Source organism: Heptranchias perlo, chromosome 13, assembly GCF_035084215.1.
Source record: "Heptranchias perlo isolate sHepPer1 chromosome 13, sHepPer1.hap1, whole genome shotgun sequence".
In the NCBI taxonomy this organism is placed as follows: domain Eukaryota; kingdom Metazoa; phylum Chordata; class Chondrichthyes; order Hexanchiformes; family Hexanchidae; genus Heptranchias; species Heptranchias perlo.
Window position 1 is genome coordinate 10,341,767 of NC_090337.1, and position 23,336 is coordinate 10,365,102.

General features: G+C 46.7%; 1 protein-coding gene across 29 annotated transcripts in view; it reads right to left on the bottom strand.

Annotated features, from left to right (window-relative positions):
* The window catches only part of mbnl1 (muscleblind-like splicing regulator 1), a 580,601-nt gene that overhangs the window by 28,124 nt on the left and 529,141 nt on the right, over nt 1-23,336 (bottom strand). For 23 of the 29 annotated variants that reach the window (XM_067994954.1, XM_067994931.1, XM_067994952.1 and 20 more), the window contains 2 exons: nt 1,519-1,776; nt 670-723 (listed from right to left, as the gene is read on the bottom strand). In XM_067994954.1, coding sequence (XP_067851055.1) covers nt 670-723; nt 1,519-1,776 — 312 coding nt within the window. The remainder of the gene's footprint in view (nt 1-669; nt 724-1,518; nt 1,777-23,336) is intronic. The other 6 variants (XM_067994957.1, XM_067994943.1, XM_067994958.1 and 3 more) reach the window with 1 other exon arrangement.

Here is a 23,336-nt window from a genome sequence, read left to right on the forward strand (position 1 = left end):
ATATACAAAAGACAGAAAGCTGCACTGCTAGCTCCATGACGATCAACATTAAAAGCAATGTTAACTACAATCTTAAAGAGCGATTAATAAAAGGAATATCTTTTTTTTTAAAAATGATAAAACCCACATTTTCCCTGCTCCACGCCCCCAACCCCCCAAAAAAAAAACTTGACGTGCAACTCATGCAGGTACCTGAACACTGAGTAACAAACATTTACACACACTACGACTTTAAACGGAAAAAAAAAAGCCATGCCAACCTCATAAGTACAGAATTATTATGAATATATAAATTTAACGTCCCCCAAAGTTATGTCGGAGGGGCAATCCACAGGTGATGAACTGAGTGTGGTACTTCAGTTAACACTATGGTTGCTTTTTCAATCGCATCTTTAGGACAACTCAATCGCAAATTGCCCCAAGTTTCATTTTGCCGCTTTTTTTTTTTTGAAATTTGAGAGAATGAAGTGTTTTTTCTCGTTACGTTTATTTCTTTGAATCGTTCAAAGCAAATGATGCCACAGTCAATTTATCACCGCCATTTATTGTTTACAACAGAAAAAAAAATACTAGTACTCATTTTTTTTCCCTTAAGTAAATGTTTTAAGTTAATTACTCGTAACCCTAATAAAGCTACATGCCAAGCTAAAAGGTGAAAGGTCATAGTACCAGGTCAAAGGTTGCCTCGAGGGGTCGCTTCAGTGATTTGACAGCCGACTGAGTCTTAATTAGCAGGCAGCGAGCACATGATGGCAATGGGCCAATGGGGTTCAAGCGCATTAACATAAACAGCAAGCAGAGGTGCATCATGGGGGCAGCAGTGCATTGTGGGTAGGTGAGGAAAAAAACAAATAAAAAAAAACAAATCATCGGAATGCCATATACAACAAATAACAAGACTAGGCATGCACAATAAAGGCACTACTGAGTAGTTATTGTGAGGCTAAGGACTTTTACACATGTATAGTAAAGTTAATTACAAAAAAAAAAACGATATCCTATTAAAACAAGGAAGAGTCCGTCTCCTTTGCCTCTCCTGTTTGGCGCATCGCTACACGTGGGAACACAGCCCCAGATATCCCCCTCACGTTAATCAAACTAACACTGCAGATATCACACGACAAGGTTTTACTGTGAGCTAGTATATATTTTATGTATATATACACAAATAATAAACGACGACGCTCTGAGAGAAATATACAAATACAGTCTAAAGCAAAGAACAGTCGACCAAGTTAAAAGCAGGTATTAGCCGTCGCTCGTTAATATTACCGTCTTTAACCATCCTTTCACTTTACGATGAAAGAGAAAGTGCAAACAATAATTTTAAAGGGGGCACCACCAAAAAAAAAAACGGTTTGCAAATCATATTGCCTGACTGTTGTTTTTTTTCTCACAATATTAAATCGTGGAAAACGTAAATACAGCACTAAATTCATCAACAGCTTCTTTAATTCCGCTGCCGGTCGCTTAAACTCGCGACCGGCTTGTTGGGTTAGCATCGCGCTTCCCACTCACCATGGCGGCTGCGGTGGCAGCAGCCTGGGCAGCAGCGGCCTGGTTCACTTGGTGCTGCGCCGCCTTGATCTTCGCCTGCAGGTGGGCAGGGGGGTGGAAGTACTTGCACTTCTCCCGCGAGCACCGGCCTTTAATGTAATCCATGCACACGGTGACCGTGTTGTCATTGGTGTCGACCATCGCGATGTCGGCCGGGTGGGCAAAGCGGCAGTCGTTCTCGCCCCGAGTGCAGTTTCCGCGTTGGAACTCCCTGCACACCTGCAGAAAGAAAAAAGTTAACCGCAACCACTTAAATCGTTCCCGGTCTGCGGTCGTGTTCCCAGTCTAAATAAATAAAAAAAAAACCCTGTCTAAGTTCACAATTTCCTGGGGTCACTCCAAGAACGGTCAAGGCCTTATCAAAAAAGGACATGAACGCACAGGAGAAGGCGCAAAAAAAAGATTTACAAGGATGATAAGGGAACTGAGAAGTTATACCTATCAGGAAAGACTGAACAGGCTGAGGCTCTTTTCTCTAGAAAGGAGAAGACTGAGAGGTGACCTGATGGAGGTCTTTAAGATTATGAAGGGGTTTGATAGGGTAGACATAGAGAAGATGTTTCCACTTGTGGGGAGCCCAAATCCAGGGGTCATAAATATAAGACAGTCACTAATAAATCCAACAAGGAATTCAGGAGAAACTTCTTTAGCCAGAGAGTGGTTAGAATGTGGAACTCACTACCACAATGAGGAGTTGAGGTGAATAGTATAAATGCATCTAAGGGGAAGCTAGATAAGTACAGGAGGTAGAAAGGAATTGAAGGATATGTTGTTAGGGTGAGATGAAGTAAGGTGAGAGGAGGCAGTAGTGGAGTAGTGTGTGGAGCATAAACACCAACACAGACCAGTTGGGCCGAATGGCCTGTTTCTATGCTGTAAATTCTATGTGACTCAATTCAACCAAACAAAGCACATTGCAAGGTTTAAAAATGGGAGTTTAGAGGACTATCAGGAGCTTTAGGTACAGGAAAAGGTCACTGGGCCCAGTAAGCCTGTCCTTTCTTCATTGAAATTAAGAAGGAAATTGTTACAAACGTACAAAAATGACAGGAAAAGACCAGCTGGTCCATCAAGCCTGCCCCACACTCATGATGGCCGAAGCATCCTGATTGGACACTTCCTACCCGCCCCCGCAGCCATGCAATCTCCTGGGAGAGGCACAAAAACAGAGAAAAACCCCAGGGCCAATAAGGGAAAAAGATACTCTAGAAAATTCCTCTCCGAATACTGAAGCCTGGCTTATCCCCAATGCCCATGGTGAGGAGGCACTGCCAGCGGTAATAGGCGGCTGATTTGAGGTGAAAGTGCTTCCTTTTGAAGCACGTACTCTAGGATGGGAGAGATTGGTGCAACGATGCTCGAGGGACAAACGGACTTCAATATAAAAAACTCAGAAGCCCCATTCCAGTCAGCAGAAGAGCTGAAAACCCCTAATAGGAAACACCACAGGTGTAAGGTTTCAGGCTTCGCTCTATAGCAGAGAACTTCACCCGTAGGGAGCGCAAATGGGAAATTCGGGAGGACAGTGCTCATGATTTTTTTTTGATTGACATCCCCAGCAGACGAGGCTCACTGTCAGGAATTGGTAAATTACCCATTCATCAGCAGTCCCAAGGAGTTTGGAATGACAAGGCTTAAATGCGTAACACTTTTTAGTAATGGGGAAGATACATTTACTGGGGGCATGCTTTTAAAAGGCATAATTGTGTGTATGTATGTTGGGTCAGGGAAATGATGAAACGCTCAATTAATTAAATAATCTGTTTATGACTAAATTTTAGAATTGCAGTGATTTTTATAATCTGTTAATACTTTTCAGGATAAGATATCTCACAAAAGGACGCTATTCGGAAAAGGTCTAAAGCCATTTGCAAATGACAAAGTTTGCTTTTGGACCAATGAGGGAAATTGCACTACATATTACAAAGCTTGCCCGCTGTGCCTTCTCTTCCTCCAGCCTCCTTCTCTCTATCTTGCTCTTACAAGAAAGCACAATATGAGAAAAGGCCACACAGCCCATCAAGCCCATCCCTTCCATAGTCTGCCTAACGTCTAGCCTGTCAAAGACTCTACCCAATTGACAATCTCTTGAGGGAAGATTTTGCATGTGTTGTCTCGTCTTTCCCCAAAGAAAAGTCAAACAAAAGTATCCATCTACACCTGTCACCCACCCTATCAGAGACCTCTCTCTTTTGTTCTTTTCCTGCCCCATTTTCACTGGCTTTGCAGTTGTTTAAAAGCTGTTAAATCTCTAAACATCTTCCAGTTCTGATGAAAGATCCTCAACCTGGAACATTGGGCATGATTTTAAAATGCCGGTGGGATGGCAGCAGGGTGGGGGGGGTCAATGGGCGCGCGGGTAACCCAGATAATAAAATCTTACCGTTCCCCACGCGATCGCGACTTAATTGGTGCCCCTTAACATTGTTTCCGGGTTTGCCGTCCGAAAGCTGCGCAGTGGGCGGACTGCGCACCCGCATGACCTGCTGTCAGCTGGAGCGGTCTGGATTTAAAGGGCCATTGCAACAATGGCTTTTGCTGGAGCAAGGAGCAAGCACGCAGAATGCAACAGCAGAGGGGCAAGCCAGCTCCAAGATTCAGTGACGCCTCACGTGAGGTGCTGCTGGCCAGGGTGAGGAGGAGGAGGAGGGAACTATTTTACCTGGCCGACAGGAGGACGCGCCCTGCCTCTGCCACCAAGAAGGCCTGGCTCGAGGTGGCAGAGGAGGCCACCAGCAGGAGCAACATCTCCCGCACCTGGGTCCAGTGCAGGAAGAGTTTCAATGACCTAACTATTGTCAGCAAAAGTGAGTACACTCGCTGATTCTCCTGCATTCCGAGTTCCACATCACCACTCCCCCCCGACATCATTCTGCTCTGCCGAGACTACTCCATCGCATCACTCCTCAAACCCACCTAAAGCTCATCCTCAACTTACCTTCATTTCCTCACCTCCCTATTGTGACCCCACCACTACCATTCACCCCAATCCTCATCCAATGTGACGTCTCTGTCTGATATTCACCCTCTGATGCATTTCTTTCACGGGCAGCTTCACCCAAAGCAATGCATTCATCGGTCGGCCACTTCACCATCACTCACTCACACGTCTGTACTTTCTCCCCTTGTAGGAGAAGAGAACGCAAAATGCACGTGAGAGGGTGAGGACTGGAGGGGGGCCTCCACAAATAGTGGTCCTCACAGAGGCGGAGGAGGAGGCGCTGGAGATGAGCCGCACCCTCGAGTGCCTGTCCGTCGGGGACGCCGAGACTGGCCTCCCACAAACATCTGGTGACACAACTTTAACATTCATCACACACAACATGAATTGATATTAACAATGCTTGGCATGTTGAACACCTCAGTATGCTCATCGCAACATGACACATCTGTGATGATTTTTAATATTATCTTCTGTTCTCTTCCAGGCCCTTCAACGACCGAAGTGATGGGAGAGGACGATTCCTCAGAGGAGCTCTGGGCCCCTGAGGGTGCACCGTCACATCTTAGCGAGCCATCCACCAGCGCAGATACTCACCCCTCAGTCGGTCCCATTATAAACTTAGTTGGGTTGGCACCTGGTGAGTCACCACATACAGGTGAGCACGAGCAGACACTGGTGGCAGGGGCAGCTGTGGAGAGTCCCCGTCGGTGGGCGCACTCCTCTCCAGGCTCTGCAGATGCTGAACCCTTTAAAAGGAGAATGATTGAGGGACAGCAGCACATTTGCGAGGTACTGGAGCAGGTGCCACGTACACTCTCCACAATAGTGCAGAGGATGGAGGAGTCCAACGCGTGCATGAGTGGAATGGTGGCACAGGTAAGTGCGGGAATATCTGCGATGAAGAGAAGGCTAGCCTCCATTGCGCTTCAGGCACGGCTCACCAACGAGTCCATTCAGGCCCCGACAATGGCCGTTCGGACTCAGGGTGAAGAAGATTCTGCCGCCTTAAACAAGCAGACAGAAACTTTACAACACAGGTGCAGGTGGAGCAGTCTTTGAGCTCCAAAACCCAGAGGGCGTAGGCTGAGAGCATCTAAGCAATCAGGGCAGGAACATGAGCAACCTGCCACTTACTCTGCAGCAGCCACGGGGGATGCACCACGTAGAAGTAGTAGGAAGAGAAAGGCGAAGGATTTGTGATCACGAAGGGTATGCACAAATGGTGTCTAACAGAATGTCATGTTTTTCATTTATATTTGGATTTTGTTTTTGTTAAATTCACATCAATGTTATACTTCTCGTCACTACTGCCACGTCTTGCCCATTCTTGATTCCCTTTTTGTGATAGCGCCCTTACATGTGCTTCATTGTAAACAGCGAGACTTGATGCCACCCAGTGGGTGTGTTTACAGTGGGTGTACGTGTAGGTGTAGGATCGTTTTGTGCTGGGGGGGGGGGGTGGGGGTGGGGTGGCTGGTGTTGGCGCTGCTTTCTCCAGGTGGTCCGAGGACTGGACTATTCTCACTTTGTGATCTCCTTATGAGAATGGTTCAAATATTAGTGACTCCCCGGCCTCATGAGCAGCCGAGTGAGCCGCTGCTCTGCCGATGGGCTCCTCCTCCTCCTCCTCCTCCTCCTCCTCCTCCTCCTCCTCCTCAATGTGGATGGCAGATGTGGATGCTGGATGATGGCACCGGACCTCATCAGCTGGTACCCCTCTCTGTTGCGCCATGTTGTGTCAGACACAACAGGCGACTATAATGCGACCCACTCTCGCCGATGCGTTTTGAAGCACGCTCCCAGACCGATCCAAGCACCGAAATCACATCTTGAGCAGTCCTATCGCGTGTTCAGTGACCTGGTGGCTGTTGTCGTATCGACACCGCTCCTCGCTGATGGGGTGCCCCAGAGGTGTCATGAGCCACGTGTGCAGGGGTATCCCTAGTCTCCGAGGAACAAACCCTTAAGGCTGTTTTTTTTTGCGTGGAAGAGGCCCGGGATGTTGGATTCCCGCAGAATGAATGAATCATGACAGCTGCCAGGGAATCTGGCCCATACGTGAAGAAATCGTTTCCGGTGGTCGCAAATGAGCTCCGCGTTGATGGAGTGAAAGCCCTTCCTGTTGATGAACAGTCCTGGCTCGTGTGGAGGTGCTCGTATTGCTATATGGGTGCAACTGATTGCACCCTGTACCCGTGGGAAGCCAGCCACAGTGTGGAATCCCACTGCCCTCTCCGTCTGGCTGAGGTCGACAATGGGGAAGTTGACATATTGCGACGCCCTGCGCACAAACCATCGTGAGCAGACGACTGAGGGACCCCGGCGATGTCACCGGAGGCACACTGGAATGATCTGGAGGTGAAGAAATTGAGGGCAGTGGTCACTTTAACTGTGACGGACAATGCAATCCCACCAGGCCCAGCCAGGAGCAGCTCGGCATGAAGGAGGCTGTAGATGTCTGCGACCACTTGGTGACTCACTCTTAGCCTCTGTATGCACTGCTCCTCAGGGAGGTCCAGGTAGCTGAGCCTCGGTCTGTAGACCCTCTGACAAAGGTAGTGCCTCCTGCGACGTCAGGCCCTCTGTTGTTGCCCTCTGTGCTCGTGTGCAGGTGCCTGTGGCGCAGCACTGTGTTGTGCAGCTCCAAGTGGCGGAAGTGCACGCCGTGCCTGGCGAGGACGGTGATGTTCCTCGTCCTCGGACGTACTGGTGAATGCAGCCATTGTGCCCCCCATCCTGATGGTGTCAGTTTGAGGGGGTCCGAAAAGTAGGTAACTATGCGTAAACAGAATCATTCTGAATGTGAACCAAGAATTTTCAGTCTAAACACAAAGATTCCCAGCCAAAAGTTTATCTGAGAGAACTGAGTGCCCTGCTGCAATAACTCACCTTTTATCATGTAGAGATGCCGGTGATGGACTGGGGTTGACAATTGTAAACAATTTTACAACACCAAGTTATAGTCCAGCAATTTTATTTTAAATTCACAAGCTTTCGGAGGCTTCCTCCTTCCTCAGGTAAATGTTCAGGAGCTCCTCGAAGCCTACGCATTTATACATATAGAACAATACATGGTGTTTACAGAATGCCCCTGCAATACATGGTGTTTACAGAATGCCCCTGCCCCTTTTATCCCCATTTGTCAAAGAGGGATTTAAATGTCCAAATGGTTGCCGGCTGAAACCCGACTCGTTCCCCATGGCGTGTTTCACACAGCGCGGGGGAACATGCTGAGGCAGCGTTGAAATCGCTTGCCAGCATGATTAATTACATTAAGGCAGATTTCAAGTCCTTCAATTGTTGGTTTAAATATCGTGCCGCCGACTTTAATTGCCGGCGGGACTTCCGGGTTCGGGAACGGCGTGCGCACCCAGATGGCTCTGGGCCGTGCGCATTTTTCCGCGGGTTGGAGCCGGGATTCCTTCCTGCTCCAGAAATGCCCGATTTTGTTTGCCCCCACGCTTTGAAGTTAAAATCGTGCCCATTAACTCTGTTTCCCTCTCCACAGATGCTGAGTGTTTCCATTTCAGATTACTAGTGTTTAGCTTTTGTCTCTATTACTCATCTTTGGTTACATTCAATGGCATTACATCTTCACGGTGCATGAAGTATTTGATTGTCTCTTGCCCCTCATTATCTTCCAGTCCTAACCAAGTGTTTATCTGACTGTTTGTACGGCGTGAAGTGCTTTTTTCTGCTGTTTGCCGTTTTAGCTATTCTGTGCGCGGCCTGGGGTGAATGAGAAGCAGGTTACTCTACTATCGCCACTCTCGCTGTGACTGTGTCCTCACTCTCCAAGTTAAACAACCTGCTTACGTTGGTAAGATCTGTGCCCGCTGACATATTAAAGGCCTGGTTGATGGATCCTCTCCATATTCTTTTCTCCAATGAAACAGGTGGGCAAGGGAATTGGATAAGAGTAGGTATCTCTGATTGAAGAGCTCGGTCCTGCACAGGCAGGATGGGCAGAATCATCCCCACTTCTTGTGTGATTTCTCCGATTTTATAAGTTCAATTTTGTCTGCCTCTCTCCACAACTTTGGAGTCCAATGTAATTTCCATTCGAGCTAACTTCTTGATTTTGTACATTGTGTATGTGCAAACCAATAATTGGTTTTTCTCCTCATAAGCAATAAAATTGCCTTCTTACAACCCCAAAATATCAATTCTCAGTACATATATTGTGTAAATATGATGGACTTTGTAAAATGGTGAGGAAATGCACTTTCAAAGTTCGTAGGGTTAAACTATAGTCCTCTTTTTCGGATGAGACATTAAACTGAGGCCCCGTCTGACCTCTCAGGTGGCTGTAAAAGATCCCATGGCACTATTTTGAAGAAGAGCAGGGGAGTTCTCCCCGATGTCCTGGCCAATATTTATCCCTCATCCAACATCATTAAAACAGATTATCTGGTCATTATCACATTGCTGTTTGTGGGACCTTGCTGTGCGCAAACTGGCTGCCGCGTTTCCTACATTACAACAGTGACTACACTTCAACAACACCACCGCCTACAACTTGCATTTATATAGCGCCTTAATGTAGTAAAATATCCCAAGGCAATTCACAGGAGCGTTATCAAACAAAATTTGACACCGAGCCACATAAGGAGATACTAGGACAGCAGTTTGGTCACAGAGGTAGGTTTTAGGGAGGGTCTTAAAGGAGGAGAGAGAGGTCAAGAGCTAGAGAGATTTAGGGAGGGAATTCCAGAGCTTAGGGCCAAGGCAGCTGAAGGCACGGCCGCCAATGGTGGAGCGATTAAAATCAGGGATGTTTAAGAGGCAAGAGTACTTCAAAAGTACAATATTTTCTGTAAAGCGCTTTGGGACGTCCTGTGAAAAGTCTTTCTTTTTCTTCTACCTACTGAAAGCGAGAAACAGGCTTGTAGTCATCTTTCTCCATTTGCACTGAACTCTTGTCTCCATAGCAACACCCCAACACAATGGCTGAGGGTGGGAGTGGTGGTGGGAAAGGCCAAAATGGGAGTTGGTGGCCACTTCTTCCAGTTGGCCACTTTGGAATTTCTGAAGAAAGTACAAGTGTATCAGACCCACTTCGACCAGGCCATGTACCATGACGCTCTTTAAGATTCCTTTATGCCGCTGGGAGGTTGAGATTCGTCCCACTTGGCTTCAAATAACCCTGCAACCTAGTGCCCGAATAGGTAGGGAGGTCCTGGCTGGACAAGTGCTCCGTAAGCTGTATGTTGTAGTTGGATAAATCTTGAGCAAGTTCCCGTGTGCACATTTTGGTTGGGCAGGGGGCGGTTGCTAAAACTTGACTCTTGCCAACATTGCATCAAGGTTCTCTGGGTTCAGGTAAGTGGGGTGTGTCAGATAGAAACTCAACCTGTGTAGATCTCTTGGTTTGGAGACTCAAGCATGGTAATGGGTCTCTGCAAGTGTCAAGACACCCAGTAAAGCAACAAAAGGAAAGATTTTTTCTGTTTAGATTTTTCTTATCATTCCCAGTCAAAAGATAGGACTCCTGAAATAGGGTGAAAGAGTTTTCTTTCTTTGCTATAAAGTGAGCTTCTAGAAATAGGCAGCATGAGGCAGTTAATTGCTGCACCTATACCAGTTGCCTGGACACCATTTGAGATCAAGGCCTCCAGCAGATAGGTCATTCCATTGTGTATTTTATACAGCACTCCAGTTCCTATATGTAATTTCTTAATCATTTGTAATTCTTGCTGTCAGTCAGGCAATCTTAACCAGACTATTAGGGGTTACTGCATCCGACCTCATTTCCAGTTGCACCTTAATAAGAGTGCACTCCAGTGATACATAAACATGAGAAAAATACTGAATATCGGACAAGATAGATTTCCATCGCCTAGTAACACACGACCCGAACCCATCAGACTCTCAACTATTTCTTTTCCGCAGCCTTTAATCTCTGCTACTTGAACATTCCTGGTGAGTCGCCAGAATGTTGGCTTTCAGAAAGAGGCCTCATACTTGAGGCAGTAGCTCCGGTGCCTAAGGCCTGCGGGAAGTTGTCTTTCATTCTATGTGCTAGCCCAACTCGTTAACCAAAAACCCTGAAGTGATCAGTTGCCCTTCAGTCAGACTATCAGCTCACAGTGACAATGCTGAGCTAGATTGTCAGTCACACAAAGGAGCTCTTTGCCACAATTAGAATTCACTGAAGTTTAGTGCTTCAACAATCTCTGTTATCTTTCGTCACTTAAAATAAACACTGTGAGAAACAGAAGTCAGTTTTATTGACCTGAACTCCTCCTAATATTGTCAAGGCTGCCAATTTGAGCTCACATGAAGCCCTTCACCCCATCTGATCTCATCCTTCAGAATACCAACCCGACCTCTTTCCAGTACGGTATCTAACTGTTCCTTAAATGAGTCCAATATCCCAGCTTCAACCACCTACCTGACAATCTGTTCCAGCTGTTGATCACTCAGGTGCAAAAAAAAACACTTTCTAATATCTGTCCTTCAGAGCCCTGAACATTCCCCCCCTTCCATCCTCCTGTCCCCACGGATCTGAAAGTAGTAGAGAGGGTATCCCATCACGTATTTATACACAGTACTCCAGGACCCCATAGTTTTATTCTTAAAAGATTATTTCCAATCTCAGTCCGTGCTGACTTAGAATCTCAATCAGTGTAAAGGAAGCAGCTCTACGGGTGAACTCAGTGTCCATCAGCTTGACTGACTGTTCCTGATCACTGTCCAGTGACCCTCGCTGGAAGGATGTGTGTGTGTGTGTGTGTGTGTGTAATTTTAACTATTGATGATGGTGCTATCAGACCGGCTGCCCGATACACACCTCTCCTGATTTTCCTAATTGAAAGGAAAATCGGGAGAGATGTATAACGTGTGGCCAATCCAACATTGCTCGTTTTACACTATCACCAAAAGTTAATATTGCCCCTGTGTGTGTGTAATAGAATGTAGGATGAACACAGCATCTGGATCAGCCATGGTGCCCTCCACAGTTGAATGTCATGAGGAACCATCACCTCAGGACTCCACCCGTGACCCTTTCCCCTTCCTCATCTACGTGCTGCCCCTTGGCGACATGGGATCAGCTTCCACATGTACATTGATGATACCGAGCTTTACCTTTCCGCCAACTCTCTTGACCCCTTCCCTCAATTGCCTCTGTGTTATCAGACTGCTGGTCCAACATCCAGTCTTGGATGAGCTGGAATTTCCTCCAGCTAAACACTGAGAAGACCAAAGTCATCGTCTTCAGCCTCAGCCACAAACTCTGGACCCTCGCAACAACTCCATCTCCTTCCCCGGCCACTGTCTCAGGCTGAACCAGACTGGGCACAATCTCTCCATCCTATTCAACCCCGAACTGAGCTACCGTCCCCACATCCTCGCCATCATAAAGGCCGCCTACCTCCACCTTTGTAACATCGCCCGTCTCCGCCACACCTCAGTTTATCTGCCACTGAAACCCTCTTTCTATCCTCCACCCACCATACAGTTCAGTTCACCCAAAGCTCTAGTGCCTATATCCTGTCCTGTACCAAGTCCTGCTCGCCCATCAGCCCTGTCTTTACTGATCGACATTGACACCCAGGCACCCACTGCCTCAATTTTTAAATTTTTATTTGATGTTTAAATCCCTCCATGGCACCACCCCTCCCTATCTCTGTATCCTGTCCAGTGCCACAACCCCCACCCCAAATTCTCGGATCCTTTGACTCTGGGCTCTTGTGCGTTACCCCTTCTTTTGCCCCTCCACTGGCAGACGTGCCTTCAGCCACTTGGGTCTACGCCCTGGTGTTTGCTCCCTCACCTTCCTCTGTCTCTCCACCTCCCTCTGCTGCTTTAACACCCCATCCCCAAACCCCCCCTTAAAACCCATCTCTTTTACCAGCCTTCCTAATATCCTCCCATTCCTCAGTGTTAACATTCCTCTCTTGGAAGAGCACTCAAATTCACCATTCTGTAAGCTGCCATTATTGGAGTGTAGGCATGTAATGATATGCACTTGCTTTTCCTAAAACACCAACATATTTAGTACCTTTTCACCTACCTCGCAACACCTTTGCTTTGCCTGCAGCATTAAGGTAGAAAAAAAAGTTAAAAAAATAAATAAAATCAGTTGAACTGTATAGGCTGTATAAATACCAAATGCCTGACTAAAGTTTTAAAGGGAGAATGTTGGGGTAGGGCAGTGTCACTAACTTTGTGACTAGGGCCACGATTTCAAGGAGCGCCTGGCTTGGAGGCAACTCTGAGTTCACCCGCCCTATCCAAACAGTGAGCTCCTCCTTTCAAACCATGTCGGCCAGGGCTGAGTGGTGGCCAGGACACGGGGAGAGAAGTGAATTAACTCCAAGACCAATTTTCATCTCCTGTATGGGCGTTGTCTGCTGATAGCAATTCCTGGTCTTCTCTTACTGGACAGCACGAAAAGGAGAAGGAATGGCTCAGAATCCAAAGTCTACCAACAGTCCACCACTTGCCAGGTCTGGAACAGATCAGCCTTACCTCAGGAGGTTCTGATACTGCAGCGGGCTCTCAGTGTCTTAATATGTTGAACAAACCACTCAGAGATGGAATCAAGACAGATAGTGTTTGCACATTGAGGAAGGGATGGAATCGTAATTTGCTGGAGAAAGGGATTGAGGGGGTTGACAGACAGGGTATTGTATGGGTTTTTGTCCAACCAGATGCCTGTCATGGTCTCTTTCTAGGTGTCAGCTTGGCTCAGTTTCTGGCAATCTAGCCTCTGAGTCAGACTGTTACGGGTTCAAACCCCACTCACGGACATGAGCGCATAACCAGGGAGAACTCCCCTGCTCTTCTTCGGAATATCGCCATGGGATCTCTTATGCCCATCTGAGAGGGCCGAATGGCCTCCTCCTGTGCTATAACTACTTTGATACTTCAGTGCAACACACGGGAAGTGTTGCCTTATTGGAGGTGCCATCCTTTGGATGAGACAGTCACCCGACAGCCCATCTGCCTGTTTTGGTGGATATTAATGATCCCATGGCACTATTTAAAGAAGTGCAGAGAGTTCTACTAGTGTTCCGGCCAATATTATTTCCTCAATCAACACTGCCAAAAACAGATTAGCTGGTCAATTAGCTCATTGACATTTGTGGGATCTTGCTGTGTGTACTTGAGAGAGAGAGCGAGAGAGAGAACTTGAATTTATATAGCATCTTTCATGACCTCAGGACGTCCCAAAGCGCTTTATAGCCAATGAAGTACTTCTGAAATGTAGTCACTGCTTTAATGTAAGAAATGTGGCAGCCAATTTGTACACAGCAAGGTCCCACAAACAGCAATGTGCTAATGACCAGATGATCTGTATTTTAGTGATGTTGGTTGAGGGAAAAGTATTGGCCAGGACATCGGGGAGAATTCCCCTGCTCTCCTTCGAAATAGTGCCCTGGGATCTTATACGTTCGCTTGAGAGGGCAGACAGGGCCTCGGTTTAACGTATCATCCGAAAGACAGCACCTCCAACAGTGCAGCACCCCCTCGTTACTACACATTAGAAGCAGCCTAGATTATGCGTGCAAAAGTCTCTGGAGTGGGGCTTGAACCCACAACCTTCTAACTCAGAGGCAAGAGTACTATCACTGTGAAGCTGACACCTATATAAATGCCAGTCTTTCTGTTCAATCCTGAGCTTTCCTAGGTACCTATGAGGATGCTCCAGCCTGTAATATGCTGCCCGCCACCCATTAATCTCTGGAAAATAAAATCATGCAATACCCTAGCACGAACCACATCGTAACAATTGAAGGAGTGAGTCACAATGCAGTGAAAGGCGAGAGGCTTTCATACACCAGGGATAGATTTACAATCTCGTGCTCCCAATGGGGAGCATGGTCCAGAGTTACAGCATTGTAGCCCTACCCTCCGAGCCACCGTCCCTCTGCACGTGGCTCCCCTTATCACTCTGCGGTAATGCTTACTGCATCTCCTTCAACATCTCTCTCAACGTAACAAATATCTACGCAGGAGCATGGCGAAGGTTTAACAGATTCTCCCTCTTTATGTTTTGTTTTCTTGTTGCAGGAAAAATAGAAGAACCACGCACCATTTTAAAGACGATGAAGAGGGAGGGCCTTGATAAGCAGGTGAAGAGCGATAGTTAAAGGGCATGAGGAAAACAGCAGGGAAATGGGATTGGAGCTGATAGCTCTGGTGATGGAGCCCGTACTTGCACAGGGACAACGTAGGAACGGAAGTAGGCCTTTCCGCCCCTCGAACCGTCATTCAGTAAGGTCATGGCTGATCTTCGACCTCAACTCCACTTTCCTGCCCGATCCCCATATCCCTTGATTTCCTTTGTGTCCAAAAATCTATCGGTCTCAATCATGAATATACTCAATGACTGAGCGTCCACAGCCCTCTGGGGGTAGAGAATTCCAAAGATTCACAACCCTCTGGGTGAAATTTTTTTTCCTCATCTCAGTTCTAAATGGCCGACCTCTTATCTTGAGACTATGACCCCTAGTTCTAGACTCTCCAGCCAGGGGAAACAGCCTCTCAGCATCTACCCTGTCAAGCCCTAGAATTTTATATGTTTCAATGAAATCACCTCTCATTCTTCAAACTCCAGAGAATATAGGCCCATTCTACTCAATTTCTCCTCATAGGACAGCCCTCTCGTCCCAGGAATCAATTGCCGATCTGTACCTTAAACCCATTCACCCGGCTTTGTTCCATATCCCTTTACCCCTTACAATGGCCTTCTTGTGTACTGAAAGTCTGATGATACGACAATGTCATGTGCAACCTAGCAGAATAATAAGCACTGCATCTCTGCAACATTCCCTATTGTATCCAGGATTCAAAAGCTGGAGATGCTCTGGAGAATGAATTCTGTGGTTCGGGCTTGGTCGCCTTGACTGCTGCGAGCTAGAAACATGAACACAGCATCAAAGCAATTACTGCTGCCTTAAAGGGTTAGTGAAGGGACAGCTCCAGTTGCCAGATCATCCTTTCCCATCCTACTGCTTCAAAGGCAAGTTTCACCTCAGGGAAAACCCTCAGCAACCAACAGACTCTGAAAGAAGTCATGCAACATGGCAGGTCTCAATAAGATTGATCTCCTCCAGCCCTATTCTGTGTTCCTCCAACTCTCGCCTTGTGTCCATTCCCCCCTTCCTTCACCCCAACATTGACAGCCGTGCCTTCAAGCTGTCTAGGCTTTAAGCTCTGGAAGTCCCTCCTTTAGCCTCTCTGCCTTTCTCTCCTCCTTCAAACCTACCTCTTTGACCAAGCCTTTGGTCACCTGTCTCAATGTTTCCTTCTTTGGCTCAATGTCAATTTTTGTCTGATCACACTCCTGGGAAGCACCTTGCGACAATTTACTACGTTAAAAGGCGCTATATAAATGAACATTGTTGTTGCCGTTCCCCTTGGCTGGAGTTGTTTCTTGTGGTCTGGCATTGTGCAGCGACTGTTAAATCTGACTCTCAGAATCCCTGGTCTATACGGAGGTATCTGATCTCAGCCAGGGTGGCAGTAGGTATGCTATGATTGACCTTGGCACCCTTAGTCTAGGGAGGGAAAAATTCAGGCCCTAATCGCAATCCAGTTACTCCTGTTTGAAAGCACTCCTGTGTGGACATTGGGTGAGGACGAGTTGAACTATGATGCCGCTCATGATCAAGCAGCATGCCAACACACTGTCTAGACTAATATGTGAAGGGTAGCCAGATGTGCAAGGTACTGGAGGGCTGCTGATGTCGTTCAAACTGTAGACCAGCAAGAGTCAGCTCCTTCAGAAGAGGAGGGCTGGGGACATCCTGCAAATGGTGAGTGGTGGGGGTGGGGGGGTGTAGAATGTAGTATCTGACTTCATAGATTGAATAAACTTTCTACCCACAAAACCATGAATATTCTCTTAACTACAAATTCATACAATATGCGGACTGGGGCCTATCTGACACTTCTGCAAATAGGTGTAACTATACGCTCCCAGCAAGGAACACGTATATCCGCACAGTCGGAGGCTTCAAGTCCAATGTCGCAGAGTCAGGATCTTCAATAAAGCTCCACGCAAGCTCCAGGAACAGCACCTCATCTTTTGGTCAGGCACTTTAAAACCTCCCGGCCTCAATACTGAGTCCAACAACTTTAGATCATAACCACCGCTCCCATTTTCTCAGACAGCAGGTGCTGGTAACGGTTCTGCTGTAACCATTTACACCTCCTCCGGACCCATTTTTGTTTCTTTACTTGTCCCATTACCACCCCCTTTTGCCTCGTACTATTATCCCTTTTGTCATTTAATCACTCCTGCCCTCCACCCTATCACAGGCCTTCCCTTTCGTTCTCCCCCGTCCCCCTTTTCCCCCGGCTCTGTACTTGCTTATAAACTGTCAAATCTTTACTCCTTCCAGTTCTGACGAAAGGTCATTGACCTGAAACGTTGACTCTGTTTCTCTCTCCACAGATGCTGCCTGACCCGCTGAGTGTTTCCAGCATTTTCTGTTTTCTCCATGGAATCCAGTGATTCTACTGGAACTGGTGACTCATTGCTTTGAATTCAATTAAAGTCTTCAAATAATACACACACACACATCAAAACGGTTCAGAATCCAGGCAACATCAAAAGCAAATCCTTTCTTGTTTGTAGGCTGTGCAATTTTGCCTAAATGTTAGAACTTTTAGCACAAACAGAGCTCCTTTTTGAATCCACAACCTATAACCTGGAAGGGGACGTTCTAGCATGTCACAGTGGATCTCTTTGAACTGCTGAGTCCCTTCAAGCAACAGCCAGCCTCATTTTTTTTTCAGATCGATTTTTAGTTGAAGGGATGAAGAGCAAAGAGATTGCTTTAAAGGGGCCTTGCTGTCCTGGCAGAGTGATTTGCGTGGCAGTTCACCGGCTTGCGGTGCACTGATGTCACCTCATCACTGACGGTTAAAACTTTAACTCTTGTTCATTCTAAGTGACATCAAAAAATAAAAATCTAAATGGCTACCCGACGACTAAGTGGGTAAATGTACTGCCCTGTGTGTACAGACCAGGGAGGCCCCTGTGCTCATGGCTGGTCTTCTCAGTTGGGTAGCTGCTAGCAGTGCTACTTTTGGGCTCACTGTCTCTGGCCTCAGCAAGGGAAAAAAAAAAGGCTCTCAACCTTGATTGTAGTGCTGTGACGCACTACTGGAATGCGCAGGTGTGTGAACGTCAGGTGATGACAACATCTGGCACAGCTGTTTTGCCCCCACCCACAGTGAAATAGTAGTAGGAATCTGGAATTCTCTCCTCCAAAAAGCTATGGATGCTCTAAAAATTGGAGCTTTCAAGACTGAGATCGATCGATTTTTGTTGAGTAAGGTTATCGAGGGATATGGAGCCACAGCAGGTAAATGGAGTTAAGGTACGGATCAGCCATGATCTAATTGAAAGGCGGGCCAGGCTTGAGGGGCTGAATGGCCTATTCCTGTTCCTAGGATCCTATAAATAACCTGCTCGGAATCACTATCTAAAGTTCATATCTAGTCACTTGGATGAGGCACTGGAGAGCACCTGGTGTGCGTACCCCCTCACCCTAACCCCCCCCCACTTTCCTCCCAGCTCAGTTAGAAAGTGAAGTGGGGCAAAGAAAAAAAAGACAGAAGACGTGAAGTTACACTGAAAGTATTCATACTTCAACTGGTGCAGCATCAACTAGAGAACAACCCTTCTTGGGAGGTGGTTGATAACCAGGAACTGACAACACCTCAAAACTACAACAATAAGCCATGACCAATCATTTTCCTAAGGTGAATCCCCGATATTGTGTGTGCGGAACTGAGTTTCAATAATTTTAAAGAGAAATCACTCCTTTTACAAGAACAATGGGGCAGATCTTGACTTTGTGCAATAGTGTAAAACCCGTTTTGCATCTCTCCTGACTTTTATCTCCATTGACTTCGATGGCTGCTGACTCGCTATCACCCGGTTTACACTATCTCACAAAATCAAAATCTACCCCAAAGTGTGTATTTATGCAACAGCCATGTTCTAACTCGATGCCCACTTTCACATTCCCAGTGAGCAGTCTACCAAATGAATAGTGTTATCTCCTGGACTCGGCCCCCTCTTCTGGATACAAATGTAATTTCATAGCACAGTCTTAAAACACCCGAGAGAGAGAGAGCACAATCCTTTGCTCTCATCACATGAAACTATTGTATCTTCCAGACCTGCTCTTGTCACTATCAATTCAATGCTTAACTTAAACCAATTGGACCTACATTGCTGGTACTTCTTTCAATGGTAAAGATTTAGCATCCATTCGTAAGAAAAGACCTTTGTCTCACATTTTCCAAAACACTGGATTCAGATCTGGAACTCCAGAACACACTACGGTTGCCAACCCTCCAGGAATGCCCTGGAGTCTCCAGGAATTAAAGATTAATCTCCAGGACACTGCATCAAGCAAAACCCGGGAGAAAAATCATAGGGGCATTCAAAAATTATGTTTTATAAAATTTTCTTTCAACATTTTTGTTTACTAGTTATAAAAATATTGGAGATGGGGAAAAAGGCTGTTGTGAGTCAAGAATCATTCAATCGCGTAATGAAGAGTCTATTCGCTTTCAGATTGGCCGTGGGAAGGCGGAGCATCGCGAGGATGGACATGGCGGGCGACCAATGGTGAGGGTGTGGGGGGGGCGGGGTGGTTGGAGGCTGGAAGTCATGTGATGACACCTCCAGGGATATATCCAACCAGAGTTGGCGATCTTAGAACATACAGTACTGGAACTGGAACTGAGAACACAGCCAGCCACAAACCAGCTGCTACTCTTGTGGGATTTAGACTGGGCACAGTATTTGTTTTATGTCCAAACCTATCTGTTCTCACCTAATAAGTTGACCAAGTGTTTAAAGGAGCATTCGGAAATACCTCGTCGACAAGTTCTAGTCTAATTCTAATTTATTCTTTAATGAAGTGAGGTTTCTCAAAGAACCAGAGTTCGGGGAGGTGACCAAAAGTGTAGTCACAGAGAGAGGTTTCAAAGTAGCTCCGAGGGTGTCAGCCTGGGATCAGTGGGAGCATTCCCGATGCAGAGTCAGAAGAGCATGGGTTCAAGTCCTGTTACAGAGTTTAAGCATATCATTTAAACTGGCACTTCAGTGCAGTACTGAGGAAAGTGCTGTACCATCGGAGGTGATGAGAGCAGTTTTAAAGGGAAGGGTAATATTATATTTTGACATACACGTAGATATGTATAAATGGTCAGTTGATGTGCTGGGGCTCTCAGTGCCCTGGAACTACTCTGTTTGTTTTATTGGATGGGTTTTGCCACACTGATGACAGGACAGAAGCCACTTGCCGATACGGAGGGGTTTAAAAGTCCCAAAATGCAAGTTTAATTCTCTGGCCTGCGTGGACTTTTGCTGGACAAGTGGGCTAGCAGCACCGCCCGATGGCCAAATAGATAACGGCACCACCTGGTGATGCCCCACGCAGACGACAAGCTCCCAGGTTCCATTCCCAGTTTCTCCTGAGCTTGCCGATCTCAGCCAGGACAGCAGTTGGGGGCGATGTAACTGGCCTCTGCACCCTAGGTTCCTACTCTTTGATCGGTGTCCGCCGACCGTTGCTGGAAAAGTGTGCGTGGACGTCGGGCAGGGTGAGGTTGGACGTGGCCGTGACACCGCCTCACAGTGAAGTGGCCTGCCGACGCTCGCTGCCTGAGCTCACGCTTAATGAACGGCCATTTTGGCGAGGTGACGGAAGGCTGCCAGTCGCTGTGACGCCGCACCCAAGCAAGTCAGTACCTTCACGAGAGGAGAAAATTGGCCAAAAAAAGAATCAAGCCAGTCAGCGGGCACCCATTTATACCAAAAAAGGGAAATGATTAATTTGTGTATAACAAAGCTGTTGATTTCACTATAAATAGAAATAAATTGGAAACCTTTCCCCGAGGCTCTGCCAGGGTGCCTCATTTATAAGACAGTGTTGTGGCAGAAGTTGGGCTGTCAACACAGTAAAAGACAAACAGAATTAAAGATTTGACACTTTTTAATTATTTAAAGCTGATTTCATTCCAAAGTGCAGTCAGCATCGCTTCCCTGAGCTTGAAGGGAGACGGGAACGTTATTTGCCTGTCCCAGCGTTTAAGCTTCATTTACAGGATATCTGCAATCTTTGTCTTCACTATAAAGCCTTGGTGGAGGGCACCATCAAGGTTGAAAGAAGCAGAAGAGCAAATGAGGCAGATCAAGAAACGGAGGTGAAGTGACGCCAAGTTTGGATTTTAAAAGCCAGTAAGGTTGTAGGAAGTAGCAGACTGTCCCTAATACTCTTCCTCCTGCCTCGCATCCCTCACTGTGCTGAAATCAAGACCTGCTGAACTGCCTTCTACTTTGACGCATTCTTTCCCAGGGTCTCAAAACTGTGGATCTCCTTCCGCACCTCCGTTTGCCCATCCCACCGCCCCCCCTCCTCCCTCACCCCAGCTCTTAGCAGCTTTGTCGCAATGTGGTCATTAGCCTTTCAAGGAGTTTCTCAATTTTAAAATGTCCCAAATTATTTCTTTTTTCCAAAGAATGCAATTGGGCCACCAAATCTGAGCCACCATAGTGGCGTAAAGGTTGGAAAGAGTTGAAATGGATGAAGAGAGAAGTGACTGTCGGACTGAATAATACTGGAGCTTTCAGAGGGTAAAGCCATTACTGCATTCTGTTGGAACAGTTCCACCGTAAGAAACAATGAACTTGCATTTATATAGCGCCTTTCACAACCTCAGAACATCCCAAAGTGCTTTGCCAGCCAGGTAAGTAACTTTTGAAGTGTAGTCACTGTTGTAATGTAGGAAACGTGGCAGCCAATTTGCGCACAGCAGGATCCCACAAACAGCAATGTGACAATGACCAGATAATCTGTCTTTATGATGTTGGTTGTGGGATAAATATCGGCCAGGACACCGGGGGGGAGAACTGTCTTGCTCTTTGAATGGCGCCATGGGATATTTTACGTCTACCCGAGAGGGTGGTGAAGAAGGCATTCAGCATGCTTGGTTTCATTGGTCAGAACATTGAATACAGGAGTTGGGATGTCTTGTTGAAGTTGTACAAGACATTAGTTAGGCCACACTTGGAATACTGTGTACAGTTCTGGTCACCCTATTATAGAAAGGATATTATTAAACTAGAAAGAGTGCAGAAAAGATTTACTAGGATGCTGCCGGGACTTGATGGTTTGACTTATAGGGAGAGGTTAGATAGACTGGGACTTTTTTCCCTGGAGAGTAGGAGGTTTCGGGGTGATCTTATAGAAGTCTATAAAATAATGAGGGGCATAGATAAGGTCGATAGTCAAAATCTTTTCCCAAAGGTAGGGGAGTCTATAACGAGGGGACATAGATTTAAGGTGAGAGGGGAGAGATACAAAAGGGTCCAGAGGGGCAATTTTTCCACTCAAAGGGTGGTGAGTGTCTGGAACGAGCTGCCAGAGGCAGTAGTAGAGGCGGGTACAATTTTGTCTTTTAAAAAGCATTTGGACAGTTACATGGGCAAGATGGGTATAGAGGGATATGGGCCAAGTGCAGGCAATTGGGACTAGCTTAGTGGTATAAACTGGGCGACATGGACATGTTGGGCCGAAGGGCCTGTTTCCATGTTGTAAACTTCTATGATTCTAGGGCAGACGGGACCTCGGTTTAACATCTGATCCGAAAGACAGCACCTCCGATAAGGGCAGCGCTCCCTCAGTACTGGCACTGGCAATGTCAGCTTGGATTTTGTGCTCGCTCTCACGAGTGGGACTATGAACCTACGACCTTCTGACTCAGAGGCGAGGGTGCTACCAATTGAGCCAAGGTTGACAATGTAAATAAAAGCTTTAAAAACATATAATGATCAAACTACTGAAGGTAATTATCACTACTACTCCTTTATTTCAATCAACTTCTATTGGTTTAAAGTAATATATTTTTGTTCTAGCAGCGACTGATGATGATGATGATGTCACTGGGCGAGTTACTGAATCCCAATAGCGTGAAGGAGATAAATTAACACAAAAAACTGAAACTCCTGATCACTGAAGCAACCTGCTTTAATGATCATCTCTGCAGATGTTAATTAACCTCCTTCACACCATCAGACTTAGGAACTCCTGCGAGCTTGTTGAGACAACAACAACAACAACAAAATCTCGAGACTGGGGTAAACAAAATGATGTATGAAGTAATCTGAATTCTTTGGCCAGAGTGGATATCATAGCTGTTTGGAATTCATCCCTTCCAACTCTGGGGCTCTGGGTTGAAAATTCAGTCCAGACTTTCTCTGCCGCCTGCAAGGGCCCCAAGTCAGATGAACGTGTGGCAACCCAGGCCCTAACGAGCACTGGTCTCTGCCACAAGCCTGCCCAGAATTTGGCTCAAATTGGCCGAGAGAGGCCATAAATTTGGCTGGTACGGAAAATGTCGCTGTCGCACTGGTGCAGTCTGGAGCATTCTGCGCATTCCACAAGGGGCCAGCGACCCTCAGTTACCTCACCCAAGGACCCACTCTTCCCATTTAAGCCTACACACAACTTGCATTTATATAGCGCCTTTAACGTAGTAAAACGCCCCCAAGGTGTTTCACAGGAGCGATTATCAAACAAAGTTTGACACTGGGCCACGTAAGGAGATATTAGGACAGGTGACCAAAAGCTTGGTCAAAGAGATGGGTTTCACGGAGCATCTTAAAAGAGAGAGAGGTAGAGAGGTTTAGGAAGGGAATTCCAGAGCCTAGGCAGCTGAAGGTACAGCCACCAATGATGGAGCGATTAAAGTCAGGGATGCGCAAGAGGCCAGAATTGGAGGAGCGCAGAGAAGCCATTCACAGCCGTCATGTCTTCACCTGATGTGCACTTCCAGTCGGGGAACTCTGGTCAAT